At 44.0% G+C, this 18051-nt stretch overlaps 1 protein-coding gene across 1 annotated transcript in view; it reads left to right on the top strand.

Moving 5' to 3' along the window:
- ophn1 (oligophrenin 1) overlaps positions 1 to 18051 on the top strand; it is a 141011-nt gene that overhangs the window by 11765 nt on the left and 111195 nt on the right. Inside the window, exons 2-3 of the mRNA XM_022685083.2 lie at positions 7170 to 7265; positions 7430 to 7491. Coding sequence (XP_022540804.2) covers positions 7170 to 7265; positions 7430 to 7491 — 158 coding nt within the window. The remainder of the gene's footprint in view (positions 1 to 7169; positions 7266 to 7429; positions 7492 to 18051) is intronic.

The following is an 18051-nucleotide window of genomic DNA, read 5'->3' as shown; positions in this document are numbered from 1 at the left end:
GGTTTAAAAACTTAAGACTGGTAAAAGTGAACAAGCTCATACAGTTCTTTAAAGGACACAGTTATAGGGATTAGTAGTGCAGGTATGGGGTGTGTGAGTGCATATCAGTTTTTTAAAAGTTCCACTAATGTATTGATTAGAGGGGGTGGGGTCAGGATGCTGATTATGAGTGTGAGGGTAGAGCAGGGAAAGTGTTGAGCATCCTCACAGCCTGGTGGATGGAGCTGTCCCTCAGTCTGCTGGTCCGAATCCTGAGACTCTGCATTCTCCTCCGTGATGGCAGCAGGCTGAAGAAGCTGTGTAGTGGGTGTGAGGGATCTCCTGCCAGACGGAGGGCTTTCCGTGTGAGGGGCGGGAGCTGTATAAGTCCTGAAGGGAGGGGAGAGAGGTGCCAACGATCTTCTGAGCTGCTCTCACAATGCACTGGAGTGTCCTGCGGCAGGATGCTGTGCTGGCCCCGTACCACACGGTGAAACAGCTGGTCAGGATGCTCTCGATGGCCCCTTTGTAGAAGGTGGTCATGATGGGGGTGGGGGCTCCAGCTCTTCTTAGCTTGTGGAGAAAGTAGAGACACTGATAAGCCTCCCTGGCCAATGATGCTGAGTTGGTGCTCCAGGAGAGGTCCTCTGTGATGTGCACACCCAGGAGCTTGGTGCTGCTCACCCTCTCCACAGCAGTTCTGTTGATGGACAGAGGAGTGTCCTGAAGTCCACAATAATCTCCTTGGTCTTCTCTGAGTTCAGAGAAGTGATCAAAGTGATCATTGTATCTTAGGGCTATGACCTGTTACTGGGGAGCGAAGCAAGTCAACAATACTTTTATAACTGGCCTTTCAACTATTGGCCAAAAAGTATTGAAGTTTTTTTAGTTGGATTTTTCTCTTCAAACATTTTTGCATATATCCCATATTTCTAATGTATTATTTGGTCTTTGTTTAAGGTCTGTTAGGGTCTGCAAATGCCATTCCAAAAGCTTCAGGGTATATTTTTAATCATAAACCTTTTCAGCTCTAGTCTTTTAACAGATGGTGTAACAGTTCCATTCAGGATTTGCTGGTTTGTTGAGTCATTTATTAATCCTCTGCAATATTACAAACCCTACTGGGAGTTGGCAAAATGGATGCAGAGTATTGCACAATAATTTCAGATTTCACCACAACTGTGTAGAACAGCAGCGCTAAAGAAGCACACTGGCAGAGATCGCTAGCTTACATTAGGCAGTTAGCTTAACAAGCTAACACACTGGAAGTCCAGCTTTGTGGAGTCAAATTCTCCTTTAGCTCTGTCCTGCCTGGAAGGAAATGAGAACGAGAGCACTTTATTTGAGGAGCTCCTTCTGCTGTTCCTCACTGTATGAGTGTTTTTATCCAAGTGAATAAAAAAAAACAACAGCAAACGACAATTATTCAGTCAGACGAATGGAATTACGCAATCAATCTACAGCTCTGAGAAAAGTTCCTCACTGCTGAAAAAAAAAACTTAAAGAGCAGTAACTATAGCCCTTAAAGAATAATATTAATGTACACTGAACTGGATATATTTGTGAACTGAATAAAGAAGGAAATTTTGGCTGATTTTAATACTGTAATTCTAATAATGGCAGGAATAACATATTGTAAATTGATATTAAACCTGTGTCTTACTTGTTCAATAGAGCTTTAGAGAAATATCTCCTATAAATACTTGAGTATTGAGCATTTTACGACCATTTTATATCATACATAGTGTTTATGAAACAATTTTAAATATTCAGTTATGTAATGGAAGCAGTGTTAAAGTAGTTGGCGTATCTCTTTTTAGGTCTATTGTTTACATTCTTCAGCTGTTTTTTCTGGTAATGAAGTCTAAATGTTTTATATATTGTGTAATTGTGTGGGACAAAGTGAACCCAAGTCCTTTTTTAGTGTGTAAAGAAAGGCCTAATTTCATGTTACCTATACTAATGTAAAAGTTGTTTATTAGTTATTGTTTATCTGCACTCCTGCAGATGTGGTGTATCATTGTTATGTGGCTTTCTGAATTCTGGGGGCATTCCCATCAAAAATTCTACTTGGAACTTGGAAATTCCAGCACCCAAGTTCAAAAGGACTGCAGCATTTTTTTCTTTTTTTAATACCTTTGTTATTTGTTTACTGGCTGTTAGAATAGGGAGATATATGTCTGAGAGTGGCCTGCTTACTTAAAGAGGAAACCAGATGTTTACGGTATTGTGTTGTGCTGCAACGTGTGATAATTATACCCTGACAAACACTGGCCAGTGCCCAAAGTATGGGGGAACCTTCTCTTCGCTGGAAATTAGGTAACTGAGGATAAGAAGATAAATCAAGTAAACAAGTGATGAAAACCTGTACCCACACAGATAGCATAGTTACTAACCCCTTGTTTAAATCATGACACTATTACTTTAAACTGTGTAGATTTCTTCAGTAATCTCTAATAGAATGTGGTTGTGTTTTCTGATATTGTATAACTTACTATTACCTATTAACTTAATAGGAATAAAGAACAGACCAAAGCTATCATAAATCTATAGTTACTTGTTTGTCATGTTAGTCTTTATACTATATTTACTTTGCCTTTACTTTGCTAATATTAGGTCTTGACTATAACGTTGGTATCGCTGATTATGCTTGTTAAAATGAGCTTTAACCAGTAGCCTATCAGCTCTTCTGTGATGGGGTCAGGGTAAAGTGTGTCCCCCTCATTGGGTCTGTGTGTGTGTGTGTGTGTGTGTAGAGGACAGAGTTGGTATTGTAATGCAGTTTGGAGATGCCAGTCCCTCCACCCTCACACACACGGCCTTTGTGTCCTAAACGGTCAAAGAGAGAGATTTATTTAGGCTTTCTTCAGCCTGTCTCTTCAATTAGAGCAGAGTCACTTCACACACACAGATAGAGAAAGAGAGACAAGAGGGATGTAGACAGACTGGGAGAAAGATAAGGCGAGAGAGAGAGAGACTTAGAAAGTGAACAATACAAAGCTCAAGAATCCATAAAACATGCAAGGGTCAAGAATAAGCAGGCAGGTGTAAAAGAAGCTGATCCACAATACACAAACCAAAGCAAAGGTCTGGAAGCCTGGGAGCCTCATCAACAACCAGAGCCTAAGAACATTGCTATGGCAAAGTGCAGTTCACGTTATGCCCTGTTAGAAAGGGGGGGCACTACTGTAACAGAACCACTCCATAGAGATGAAGCTGAAGACAAGAAGAAAATACAACCCAAACCCTGGAGGGAATCTTGCAGAGAGCGAGAGACAGAACAGGGTGCTGGTGTGATACAGGAGGCTAAAGGATAGAGAATGGGTCAGATTCAGTTTGTGTCATGGTCAAAGCAGGGCCTGGTGCAGAGTTTAGAATATGCCAGCAACAGGGTAATGGAGCATCTTAGAAAGCATGGCCTGGAGTAAGACAATTAGATGGAGCTGGAAGAATCTGGCCTACTGGAATTATAAAGCTCTTAGGCAACTGGAGCCAACTACTGGCTCAACTGGAGAAACTTGAAGTCTGGAGAAGGGATGGAGATTTGGAGGCTTTAGGCAAATCGTTCATGTTGCCCCAATTTTTTTGTTTCGGGTGTGTTTAAGGCCACTCACTTTGTTGTGTGTGAGTGTCTATCAGTGTGGCCAGTTAGCATGCTGGCTAAAGGCCAATTTATAATTCTGCGTTGAACCTATGACGTAGACTACGCATATCTAGCGCGGGTCTGCATCACTCTGCAGTTTAAACTGCAACGGCAAGAATGTATGGGCAGGAACGCATATGTGGCGATGCATTGCTCAATGCACACCTTCTTGGAAATTTAACTACTACGCGTCATGTGACATGGACAACCACAGCTGTAATAAATTGGACTTAATCTAGCCAGCTCACTGTTGAATTGTGCTTTACTTTTGTCTTTGCTTAATTTTTTGTCTTGCCCCAGTATATGTGTAAAGATGTATGATATAAAACTGGAAAAGAAGAGACAACAGTTCCTGCTGAGAATCGGAACGAAAGTTCAAGAATCAAAAGTTCAAAGAGCAGAAGCTGGGGACCTGGGACTGCTTCATAATTCAACTCCGTTTGTCGCTTGTTGTCAAATAGCATATTGCATGTTCCTGTATAAAATGACTGATTGCTTGACGCTCTGTTTGTCTGCTAATGTGAAGGCAGGATGAGACCTTGGGCAGGGTTAGAGACTCGGAAGCCTCAAAGGTCTTGGACTGTCCTGATGCTGCATTTATATATATATATATATTTATGCTGTCAATGCACATGAATGCACTGCCTCACTCCAACTGGTCGCATGTGGGAGTTACAGAGGTAATATTTTCTAAACTCACCAGTAGGGGTGTGCCATATCGTATCGTACGCGATAATATCACCTATATATATTTATATTTTAAATATCTAATATATTTTCAATATTGTGAACAATATTATACCCTGAAATATCGTGCCATATCACTCACCCCTAATTATCATATCAGGGTACTATTTTTTTTGCTGTTTTTAGCAAAAGAAAAATTCACACTGTTCTCATTTCCCATTATATATCTACTAGAGACAGATTATATCTGTCCAGTATCATTTATTTTACTTTAATCCTGGATATATGGAGATATTTGGAGTTCATTATTAGTATCATGACATTCTGGATCATTGACTTCTGTTACAAATTATATTACTGATTAATATCTTGTTGTTGTTTTTTTTAATCTCAGTTAATGGTGTGCCATATCATATCATATGCAATAAGAAAATTTAATATTCATTTGGTGCAGTAGTGTATTCTTGAAATAATTGTTTTAATTCACTATTTCGTCATTTTGCCAAGAGTATCGTTATCGCGAAAATACCATAAAATATCGTGATATTATTTTAGAGCCCTATCGCCCACCCCTACTCATCAGAGATCCCAGCAATCTCTGCAACCTTTCTCCACACTGGGACACGCTGATCAGTGTCCCTGTAAAGGACAGAGAAGCCTGTAACCGCAAGGATTAGCTTTTGTTCCATGCTTCTCTGGAACGTTTGAAAGCAGAACTAAAATGTTTTCATACACTGCACTGAGGACACTTATCAGGAAAACACCTGCTCTCTGATTGGACAGACGCATCGCATAGGACCGATTTATTTGCATAAAGTTCACCTCGGCTCAAATTTTCATTGCATCAAATTCTACGGACTCGACACGCCAGACCCATGATGCACTGCACAACTGGGTCTGACAGAGTCAACGATGCCCATTGTTGTGTTGGAGTTTTATGTGTATATGGTTCATGTGATCCATCTGTGCTACTTTCAGAATGACTATCGCTGGCATACAAAGCTGAGTAACGTCTTCCTGAGAGCAAAAAAACAGGATATTTCTAATGCGTGTTTGCTTTAATGAGAATATAATCTGGTTTCCTGCACCCTAGCCTACTGAACTGGAAGTGTGTTTGTGTGTGTGTGACGGCACACTTTTGTGTGTGTGTGTTCTTGCTAAAGTCTTTTCCAGAAACTTAATTTGGGGAAGATTATTACACATATTTCTTTTGTAGAAAAGCCTATAATACTATTATATATACTAATGTACACTGCATGTGATATTATACTACACTAATATACATAAATAATATGTATATATATTATTATTATTTTTTTGTGAATAATATAACAGCCCATAAAAATGTGATAAACAATAACATTTTCATTTTGAAACCATTTTATGTCATTAGAATATTTAAAATACAAAAACATAATGAAGCAATTACAACCTTTTTAAATACCATTAACCTGCTATTTTTTAAGAAAATATATTATATTATTGTAAAACAAAATATATGATTAACCATAATAGGCAATATTGAGGTAAGCAAAGGGGCATGTACATATATGATCTGTTAATAATGTGATTACATTACATGTACTTATATACATATTATATTATTACTACATATGGGCACTTACATATTGTAGTGTCACCAGGGGTAAAGTTATGAGGTGGGGTCATAGTTCAGTTGAACAAACTTTATTTAGACCTGGAATTGGTTCTCTAATGCTCAGCATAAATTGCCGGGCCTTATCTGCACTACATCCTTGCTATGTTTAAGTTTACAGGTGCGTTTGTGTTCTATTATCTGTTACTGTGAAATGTTTTAGTTATCATGCTCTGTGAGTTACTGTATTCAAACACACATTATTTGTATGTATGAGCTTATTACTTGGCCAATAAAGTCTGATTCTGATACCAAAACATTTTGACAGATGAATGATTTTAGCTTTGTGAAAAAAGTTTTGGGATGACTTTTTCTGTTCTGTTCCGCAATGCACAAAGAAAGACCCATAAAAGTATGGTTTGGTAAGTTTAGAAGAACTTAATTGACACAATAGAACTCTGACCTTAGCACCATTGAACACCTTTGAGATTTTAATCAGGCCCTCTTATCCAACATCAGTGTCTGATGGCACAAATGCTCTTCTGGATAAACAGTCAGAACTTATTTCTATTTCTATAAACCTTTTTCAGGTGTAATACACTGCTTGGCCCTAAAAAAAGTCACCACATTTATATATGATGTGGGGTTGCTGCTGCAGTTGGTCAGGTTTAGGTTCAGCAACAGTATGTGCTGAAAGAATGAGGTCACCTGACTACCTGAATATACTGAATATAGACCAGGTTATTCCATCAATGGATTTTTTCTTCCCTGATGACACAGGCATATTCCAAGATGACACTGGCAGGATTCATCATGGGCCTGGAATTGTGAAAGAGTGATTCAAGGAGCATGAGATCATTATTTTCACACATGGATTTAGAGTTCACTACAGAGTCCAGATCTTAACCTCATTGAGAATATTTAGGATGTGCTGGAGAAGGCTTTGTGCAGTGGTCAGACTCTACCATCATCAATGCTGCTCCAAGATCTTGTTGAAATAAATCTTGTGATATTGCAGAAGCTTATTGAAACAATGCCACAGTGAATGCATGACACAATCAAAACTAAAGACGGTCCAACAAAATATTAAGAGTGTGTGACCTTTTTTTTTTGGTGGCGACTTATTCTTTTGGTCAGGCAGTGTATGTAGGCATCCAGAAACGTTTTTCAGTAAATTGTAAGTGATTCATATGATATATACTGTATGTATGACACAATTTTTTGACGTGGTATAAAACATGCAGTGTCTCTGTGTGTGTGTTGCAGGTTATTCCATGGCAGTTCAGAAGTTCTCTCAGACCCTGCAGGCGTTCCAGTTCGACTTCATTGGAGACACGCTTACTGATGATGAAATCAACATTGGTGAGTCAGATGACCATCAGAATGCATTTTGATTGGCAAGAACTTGAATAGCAATTGCTCACTCACAGCCCCCTCAAAACAGCTGAGTTCCACTTCATAATATGATGCACCTCTGTATTTATTTTGTAAGTGTGAAACTGTGTGTGTGTTTGTTTGTGTTTCAGCTGAGTCCTTCCGTGAGTTTGCTGGTCTGCTACAGGAAGTGGAGGAGGACAGAATGATGCTGGTGGGTCATTAATAACTTGTTCTGTTTTTTGACACTTGTCAATTATCTTATATCATAGCAACATGTCTTGTCATTTCAATAAAAGAAAATTGCACATACAGATAAGTGCAATATATTAAATACCATGTCTCAAACACACATGCACGCGCACACATAAATATACAGTGACATGCCAAAAGTCAAGGGGTAGCAGTCTGTAACTACCTCAGATGACAGCTTGGGAAAACACTTGTATCATGTATGGGAAATCAGTTGTACCAACATACCATTTCTCCACAGCCACAGTATCACAGATGTATCAGGAATACATATCAGAAGGCATAACCACCAACAGTGAACAGTGCAGTGGGTGGTAGTAAAGATGCACAGTGATTTTAGAATTGTATTGTTTTTTTTATATGGGCAATATTTCAAACTGAAACTTGCTAAGGTATATATTGTATGCCAAAAAAAGAACCAAGCAACACTGGCCGCACTACTTTAACATTGATTGATTTACGCTATTTTTCATTTATTTTGATCAGTTTTAATCTTATAAATTATACAGGATGTAGGGATGTCTCCAAACAGATCATGTGATCAGAAATTGGGGCAGATCACAATTTTTTTAAAAGATTAGAATAATATGTATGTATGGGTCAAAAATGTATGGGTGTTTGGTTGAATGTGTTAAATTTAGTTGTCAACTACAGACACAATCCAGGGGACTGAAATTTGCTGTTACGAATGTAATAAGTATGAAAGAAAACACAGATAAAACTATCAGCATTTTAAAAAATGAAGCATCTTTGTAATTATGATTAATCACAGAATTGTTGTTGTGTGACAATATTATTTTGTGGAAGAAAAGGTGCATATTTAAATAGAAATCATTCGTATGACCTTTTAGCACTTTATTTTGTGTACTAAAAGGCCATTTTTATGTGCTAAAATATGAATTAATAAAAAAGGATACAACATCTTTTTTTTTTTATTTTGAGCCATTTCTGTGAACACTTTGCTTGCTTTCAGGTACAAGAGCATTAGTGTTGAGGATTTTCATGCTGGGGGCTCTATACACCATTTGGCCATACCTGGTATTTGGCATGGTGCCAGCAGGTTCATAGTCATCTGTTCCAGATACTATACTACTGATAATCTGCTTCTATACTATTGGCAATACTTCTCTACAGGGAGTAGAGCAGCTGTGTGTGCATTTGCTGCATGCTGTTTTAGCAGTGAATGCATCCTATAATATCTGAATGCCTTTTGCACTGCTTGTCCAGCATTGAGCTGTGAAGCAGTGCAACTGTGTACCTCTGAAGTGATATTTTCCATCCGGTACTTCATGGATTGAGTTGGGGAGTCAGGGATGAGGTGAGATGGTGATCATCCAACATCCTGACCTCACTATAATGCTCTTGTTGCGGAATGCAATGAAATCCTCACCTTAATGCTCCAAACATCTAGTAAAAACCTTCCCTGGAGAGTAGAGCAGTACAGACTGACACATTGTCCCAGTTTAGTGCAGAGTGTTGTTACTGGATCAAAAGCAAGTAGATTTGCAGCCTGTTGATGGACTGGTTAATCATGTGATCACACACACACACACACACATACACGCACACACCCCCTGTAACACAAAATCAATGATTAACACTTTACAGCACAGCAGGCCACCTTGTTCCTTTGGACTAAACTACAGATCATGTGCTCAGTTTCTTTAGTTTGGCTTAACAAATGTCCCGATTTTGGATTTGTATTAATGATGATGTAAGTGCACGAACAATGCCCCGAGTAAAACTCTAAATTTTAGAAAGTACCTTGCTAGTCATGTTCTGAGAAACAGCCAGTGGCACAAACAGGACCTGGAGACACTCCTGGAAAAGAGATTTAGAGTGAAACTCTTTCCCGAAATAATTCATCAAACCCTAAAGCCCCTCGTCTGTGCAGTGCAGGATATGAGCTCCTGTCGGGAACTCGCAGCTTTTCCTTATTCCTGTTATGCACTGTGCTTGTCTATCAGGCACTTGGCCCGCAGTGATGCTGACCCCTGCCATGGACAGGTCCGCAGGCCGAATTATGGAGGTCAGCTCCACTAGATCAAAGGCGCTCATGTCCTGGATACTTAAATTGCTTTAAAGATGTCTTTTGGCGTGAAAGTACGCTTACAAAATTGTTCCTTTCTGGCAAAATCCTGCATTCAAATGTCTTAAAAAACAGGTGAGACTTATTTGATCATTGAAATAAAAGCAGGAAATAAAAGAAAGATGGACATGGGTTCAAGTGCAATGGAAGTGCCTACTTTATGTAGTTCTAATAAGGTTCCATTAAAACTGAAGAGGAGAAATTACCAGTAACTTTAATAAGTCAAATTGGGGGCCAAGTATTAGGGAGTTTAGAATGCCTATGTAGTTATATAAGAAGATATAAAAATTCTACAATTAAATAGAGTTGCTCAATGCACAGAAAGTTCAATGCTTTTTCATTACTACATCATCACAATCGATTCAGTTCTGTAGCGTTCAATGCTTTCAATACTGTATAAAGCCCAGTTACTAGCTTCTAAGGAGTCAAATTAGTAGGCACGATTTGATTCACTACATAAGAAAACTGATTCACACCATGGCCAGTGTGGCAGGATTAAGACATAATAAAGCCTAATATTCTGAACAAATGAATCAGTTTGTGTGTTCTAATTTAACTCAGTTGAGTGACGCAAGCACACGCAAGCCAGCAGTGAGAGAGCGGTAGCATGTGTAGAATGGCGCCGGCTAAAATAAAAGAAGTACTCTCTCGTCGCGGCTTGTGGACAAAACGGGTGCAAGGAGTGGAGTGTGGGCATGTTTCACTTATATAGCTAATGAAGACAGAAACCCAACCAACAACACAAACCCAGTTTACAGTGTTACAAACACCAGCACAAGCTTAGAATTTGCTACATAGAGCTAAGAAGTGGAGAGGTTAGTTATTTAAGATGCACTCTGTAGCTTTACTAAGATTTACTAGCGGCTGCTAAACCAACTGTTTAAGCATCAGAGGTAAACTGATTGGACCAGAGTACTCGTGGGTCCTTAAAAAGTCCTAAAATGTCTTGAAATAAAATCAGGTTAATTAAGGTTGTAAACTCCTTAAACTAACTGTAAATTTGCTGTAGGTTTTACATTTTTAGGCGGTGTGTTTAATGCCGGTTAATTGCCGGTAGCAATCTAACATTAGCAGCAAGGTAGCTAACATAATAACTTTAGCAGAGAGCTAGCTAATGTTACTGGGGAGAGAAATGCTAGGCATAATTTGGCTTAGTTAGCCTAGAAAAAGCTCACAAGAGAACCCTTCTATCTGTGGCAGCTTAGCAGAGCAATCTTACACTCCATATGGCTAAGGCTGGGGATAGCTATGTTTGTGTCCCAAGCTGTTTATGTTAAGGAATGCGTAAAATAGTGCAGCTCTCATAACTTTAGGTTACGACCGTAACCCCGGTTCTCTGATAGCATGAGTGAGGTATCTCACTATGGGGATACGCCCCTCTCGCGTATTCCTCAGAAGCACTCTAACATTACGCCAGCCCTTACTGGCTGGCCAGGTCTGACGTCCGCGGGGGGAGGCACCCCCTATAAAAGCAGGTGCCCGAGCGGCAGAACGTCATTCAAAGTTAGCTATCTCTTCTCGCTCATTGCAAGAAGGGTGGTCCGGTGAGATACCTCACTCATGCTATCAGAGAACCGGGGTTACGGTCGTAACCTAAAGTTCTCTTTCAAGCATTCATTCGGTATCTCACTATGGGATATGCTTACTCCCGTATTGCCGGACAAGCCAACCTAGACGCTGCTTGACCTGACATCAGACTGGCGCGTCTTGAGCCAGCGCTGAGCTAGTGCTCAAAACAGCATGAGCCAAACGTGATGAAGTAACGTCAAGCCTGTAGAACCTCATAAAGGTTGTAGGTGATGACCAACAAGCGGCCGCACATAGCTCTTGTAAGGACACCCCTTTAAAAAGAGCCCATGATGTGGCAATACCCCTCGTAGAATGCGCACACAGACCATCGGGGGGGTTCAACCCTTTTGCTGAATAGGCCAAGCCTATAGCTTTTACAATCCAGTGTGAGAGACGCTGTTTTGTAATGGGCTTGCCCTTATGAGACCCGGACCAGGAAATAAATAGTTGATCTGATTTCCTGAATGACATGGTCCTGGTCAGATACGCTCTCAAAGCGCGCACAGGACATAGCATATGTAACCGCTGCTGTTCCGGAGACGAAAACGGCGGTGGGTGAAAAGCAGTGAGCTCCAACGGAAGACACGAATAAGACGTGTCCATAACCTTAGGAATGTACGCTGGGTTAGGTCGCAGAGAAACGTTAGAGTCACCTGGACCAAATTGCATACACGAAGAATGCACTGAAAAGGCGTGTAAGTCGCCAACTCGTTTGGCAGACACGAGCGCCATAAGCAGTGCTGTTTTAAGTGAAAGCATCTTCGAATCCACCTCCAGTAAAGGTTCGAATGGAGGTCCGGATAAAGCCTCTAGTACCAGAGGCAAATCCCACTTAGGAGATAAAGGTTTTGATACAGGGCGCAAGCGACGCACCCCGCGCATAAATCGACAAATGAGGGGGTGTTGCCCCAACGTTTTGCCATTAAGTCCTACGTGACACGCAGAAATAGCAGCTAGATACACTTTGATAGTGGAAAAAGCTCTACCATTTTCAAGAAGTGTTTGTAAAAATAACAAAACACTCCTTACAGAGCATTGGTATGGCACTTCATCTGTGTCAGTACACCAATCCTCAAACACACGCCACTTAGCATGATACAAAGTGCGTGTGGACGGTGCCCTAGCACTTTGGATGGTAGCTACTACATTCTGAGGCAGCCCACATGACGTCAAATTTAACCCTTCACGGGCCAAGCCCAGAGAGCTAGGCGCTCTGGGTGAGGGTGAAAGATTTCTCCCCGCGCCTGCGAGAGCAGATCCCTGCGCAGTGGGAGGGGCCATGGTTGAGCGTAAAGCATCTGCGTTATCTCCGCTAACCAAGTCTTTTGTGGCCAATTCGGTGCTATCAGAATAACTGATAGACCCGCCTCTCTCACTCTGATTAGAGTAGGGGATATCAGAGCTAGTGGAGGGAATGCGTAAAGGAGGGCACGCGGCCACTCGTGTGCCAGCGCGTCCACTCCCAGCGGAGCATCCCTGTCCTTCAGTGAGAAAAACTGGTGGCACTGTGCGTTCTCCCTGGATGCGAACAGATCCACTGCTGGGAGACCGTACCGCTTCCAGACCATATTCACCACGTCTGGGTGAAGTTTCCACTCCCCATAGCGAGGGTGGCCCCTGGAGAGTAGGTCCGCCCCTCGATTTGACACTCCCGGCACATGCGTTGCTCTGAGTGAGAGGAGGTTGGCATTGCTCCAGATAATCAGTCTGTGTGCTAGCCTGTGAAGTTGTAGGGAGCGTAAGCCCCCCTGCTTGTTGATGTAAGCCACCACAGTCGTGTTGTCCGTACGGACCAACACATGAGAGTTTTCCACATACGGAAGAAAATGACGCAGAGCCAGGCATACTGCCCTGAGCTCCAGAACATTTACATGAGCCAAGCGTAAGCTCGGACTCCACTGTCCATTTACCGACCTCCCTTCGTGGGTGGCACCCCATCCCCATAGAGACGCATCGGTAGTGATTACTTTTCTGGCACTGATCGTGCCTAACGGTGCGCCCTGTGACAGGAAGCGCGGATGCTTCCACAGTCGCAGTGTCCGCGCACCCTGAGCTGACACAATAATTTTCCTGCGTGCGTACATTCGCGGGTCCAGACCGAGTTTCGCCACCCAGCGCTGAAACCCCCTCATATGTAGCCTCCCTAGGGGAATAGCAGCCAATGCTGACGCCATCAGACCCAAAAGTCTGTAGCACATCCTCAGCTCCACATAATTTCCCCTTCGAAACTGGGCGAGGCATGCCTGAAATGCCTCTACTCTGTCTGGGGAAAGCCGAGCTCTCATCGCCACTGAGTCTAGGGACAGTCCGATGAAAGTTACTGACTGGCTGGGGTTCAGCACACTTTTGGCCAAGTTGATTTGAAACCCCAGCCATGAGAGGTGTCTCATTAAGTATTCAGTGTGTGTCACGGCTTCTTCCTTTGACTTTGCAGCCAAAAGCCAGTCGTCCAAATACGTTGCCAGACGAATTCCATTCGCCCTGAGCGGCCCTATCGCTGCTTCTGTGCATTTGACAAAAACGCGCGGGCTCAGAGAGAGGCCGAACGGGAGTACCATATACTCGTATGTCCTCCCCTGAAAGGCGAATCTGAGAAACTTTCTGTGGGGAGGGTAAATGGGAATGTGAAAGTATGCATCTTTTAGATCGATGGTGGTGAACCAATCGTCTGGGCGTACAAACTTTAGCAGTGCTGAGTGAGTCAGCATCCGGAATTTGTACTGTCTGAGGTGTTTGTTTAACGCTCTCAGGTCCAGTATAGGTCTCATGCCCCCTCCCTTTTTGGGAACTATAAAATACCTCGAGTAGAAGCCGCTCCGGCTCTGCGTTGGAGGTACTACTTGAATCGCTCCTTTCTCTAAAAGAGAGGCTATCTCTGCTTCTAGAAAACTGGCAGCATTTCCCCTCGCCTGTGACCATATTATGTCTGAGAATCGAGGGGGGGTGTGTGAAAATTGGAGCCTGTACCCTTTCTCCACAGTTCTGAGCACCCATTGCGACGCGATACACGCGCGCCAGCGCGCTATTCGCTGTGTTACAGCTGGCTGCAGCGCCACCAGTGGAGCACTGCTGCCCTCTAGTGGAGGGCAGCACTGCCTCGCTCTGGCAGCTGCGCATGCGCGCGTGGCCGGCTCTGGTACAGAGCTTATGTGGCCCTGCGCCGCTAAGTGCACAGTGTTCCTTATGTTTTTCAACAATAGGGCATTTTTGTTTTGAAGTGCCCTCGGCCCGTGGCCTGGTTGCACAATGGGGTACAATTTTATTTTTGTTGAACACAGTGTGTTTTTGACAGTGGACAGGGGTTTTCTGAACTGAACAAAGTCCCACACTTCTGAACTGTGAGCCGCAACTGCAGGCTCTAGGGACTGGTCCCCCAGTGGGAGAGGGGCGTGTGTCTGGCAAACACGCTTTCCCTCCCCCGGCAGCGAGTTAGGTTGCCTGCGAGGCCCTCTTGCCCAGGCGGGCGCGAGGCGGCGCTTGTCGGCTTCCGTGCTGGTCCACTGGTGCAGCTGGCTTGTTACCCCATGCTCCTCCACTCTCAGCTTTGGGTTTTGCTGGTGGTCTGGGCTGTGGTGGGGTGGGTCGCTTTGGAATCCTGTAGCCAAGCGGAGCACGCGCTACCGCTTGTGCAAAGGATGGGCGGGGCGCTGAGGCAGGAGGTGGGTGCACTTTCCTGGGCAGACAGGTTTGCAGAGCCTCACCCTCCCGCTTCTTTTCCTCACAGCGGCGTTGCATAGCAGCCATAGCGGGGCCGAACAAGCCCTTTGGATCCACAGCAACATCCAGAAGCTGGACTTTTTCGCGGTGTGAGAGGCTAGACAAGTTGAGCCAGCGCGCTCTCTCCTGCGTGACCATGATACTCATCGCCCTTCCTGAAGCCTGGACAGCACAGCGATGTAGGCGAAGGCATAAGTCGGTCACCACGCACATCTCGTCCCAGAGCTTGTGCTCCGTGGTTCCGGCCATCTCCTCCTGAAGCTCAGCCTGATACGCCATCAGCATAGACGATGCGTTCAGAGCTCGCACACCGAGGGCAACGGATCTGTATGCCTTGTCGGTCATGGAGGACTGGAATCCGTCCGCCTTTGACGGGAAGCTAGGCGCGGATGTGGTCATGAAGGCTTTCTGGCCAGGATGGAGGTGGTGAGCGACCAGCGGCTCCACCTGCGGCAGATTGGACAGTCCATTCGCCTCCATTTCTGCGCAGTCCAGCGTAGCACCGCCCAGGACCGGGTTTTTCGATGAGAAAGGTTTCGGCCAGGTGCGGGTCATTTCTTCCAGGCACTCGGGGAATAGCGGAAGAACCTGTCTCTCCATACTTTTCACCCTGGGTAAGCGCTTGCCTTCATACCGAGAACCGGCCTTCTCGGGCAGAGCGCTGGGCCATGGAATGCCCAGTTTTCCTGCGGCGCGCTTGCATACGTCGTGCAGGCTCGCACCAGCAGCTGGGGAACCACCGACCTCGCCTTCCGCGCCTGAGCTACACTCGCGAGGGGCTTGAGGCATTGCTGCCTCCGTCGGTGGAAGGAACGGATCGTCATCGTCCTCGTAGGGGAGGATGTTGTCCGAACCGTCCAGTGAATCCAGCTCCGCGTCGAGGAGTTCATCCCGCTCCTCGCGCATGCAGCCGAGCTCGTCGAGCAACGGAGATACTTCATCCATGTGCTCGGCCCAGTTTGCACTGGTACTGGCTGCAGACACCTGAGGTTGACCCTCGGGAGCTGGAGGCGCCGCCATCATGGGGTCTCGATCGGTCAAACTAGCATGGCGTGCTAGTCGACGACGGAGACTTTTCATGGGCAGGCGGGCGCAGTGGATGCAAGAACCCGTGGGGGCTAGTGCGTCTTGGGCGTGTTGCAGCCCGAGGCACTCATTGCAGCAGGGGTGAGTATCTCTTGCAGAAATATTGTTCCCACATGAGCATAGCCGCCCCAGCTTCTCATCTCTCTCTGAGGGAGAAAGAGAAGCCATTGCTAGTTAGCTTTGCAGCTAAAGTAACTCTTAGCTTTCCGGCTAAGTGTAGTTGGCTAAGGCTAATGTTTGGTGACAAGCTAGCCGATAGCACAGGATATAGGGTTCAGCGTACTCTAGTTTGGTGACTAGCGAGTTGCACTGAGTGTTGACCACTGTTTGGAGACAGACTGGTTAGATAGTTGTTTGGAGACAAGCCTATCTTAATTGTGTCGAATGTCGCCGTAGTTAGGAATTAGCGCCCGGCGAGCGAGTGGTTAGCTCTGCTCTGTGGACAGTAGCGTAATTCCTTGGCAGCGTCGACTTGAGTCGCTTCTGAGCGAGAAGAGATGTTTGAATGACGTTCTGCCGCTCGGGCACCTGCTTTTATAGGGGGTGCCTCCCCCCGCGGACGTCAGACCTGGCCAGCCAGTAAGGGCTGGCGTAATGTTAGAGTGCTTCTGAGGAATACGCGAGAGGGGCGTATCCCCATAGTGAGATACCGAATGAATGCTTGAAAGAGAACCACACATTCATCACTGGGTTGCCTGAGTCAGGCAAACCTACACACCTGCTATGGTTAAGGGCAGGAGTGAAGGAGTTTACCTCGGAAATTACAACACTGAATGTAATAGTGAAAATGACAATGTCAAATACTAATCTGGAACTCCCCTCACCTGGTTTATTTGTTTGGCTGTATTTGGCTTTTTGTTGAGTGATTTTACTACAGCAAATGCTTTTCTAGAGTTTTTTAAATCATGACCAGGAAAGCAGCTGCTGTTTTCCCATAAAAAAAGGAGCTGGTAAGCATAAGCTGAGCTAAAGTAGCTGTTTAGCATTAGCTGAGCGAAAGTACCCGGTTAGCGCTAGCTGCGTTAAGCTAAAGTAGCTGTTTAGTGTTAGCTGAGCTACAGTAGTCTGTTAGCGTTGGCTCAACGAAAGTAACCGTTTAGCGTTAGCTAAACGAAAGTAGCCGGTTAGCGCTAGCTGAGTTAAGCTAAAGTAGCTGGTTATTGTTAGCTGAGCTAAAGTAATCTGTTAGCGTTAAATAAACGAAAGTAGCCGATTAGCACTAGCTGAGTTAAGCTAAAGTAGCTGGTTAGTGTTAGCTGAAGTAAAGTAGTTTGTTAGCGTTAGCTGAGCGAAAATAACTGGTTAGCGTTAGCTGAGTTAAAGTAAAGTAGCTGGTTAGTGTTAGCTGAGCTAAAGTAATCTGTTAGCGTTAAATAAACGAAAGTAGCCGGTTAGCGCTAGCTGAGTTAAGCTAAAGTAGCTGGTTATTGTTAGCTGAGCTAAAGTAATCTGTTAGCGTTAAATAAACGAAAGTAACCGGTTAGCGCTAGCTGAGTTGAGCTAAAGTAGCTGGTTAGTGTTAGCTGAGGTAAAGTAGTTTGTTAGCGTTAGCTGAGCGAAAATAACTGGTTAGCGTTAGCTGAGTTAAGGTAAAGTAGCTGGTTAGTGTTAGCTGAGCTAAAGTAGCCAGTTAGCACTAGCTGAGTTAAGCTAAAGTAGCTGGTTAGTGTTAGCTAAGCTAAAGTAGTCTGTTAGCATTAAATAAACGAAAGTAGCTGGTTAGCGCTAGCTGAGTTGAGCTAAAGTAGCTGGTTAGTGTTAGCTGAGCTAAAGTAGCCTGTTAGCGTTAGCAAAATAAAAGTAGCCGGTTAGCGCTAGCTAAGTTAAGCTAAAGTAGCTGGTTAGTGTTAGCTGACCTTAAGTAGCCTGTTCGCGTTAGCTGAGCGAAAGTAGCCTGTTAGCGCTAGTTGAGTTGAGATAAAGTAGCTAGTTAGTGTTAGCAGAGCTAAAGTAGCCTGTTAGCGTTAGCTAAACGGAAGTAGCCGGTAAGCATTAGCTGAGTTAAGCTAAAGTAGCTGGTTAGTGTTAGCTGAGCTAAAGTAGCCGGTTAACACAGTAATG

Source organism: Astyanax mexicanus, chromosome 1, assembly GCF_023375975.1.
Source record: "Astyanax mexicanus isolate ESR-SI-001 chromosome 1, AstMex3_surface, whole genome shotgun sequence".
NCBI classification, from domain to species: Eukaryota; Metazoa; Chordata; class Actinopteri; order Characiformes; family Acestrorhamphidae; genus Astyanax; species Astyanax mexicanus.
Note: the sequence above shows the minus strand (reverse complement) of the source record. Positions and strands in the feature narration are given on the sequence as shown.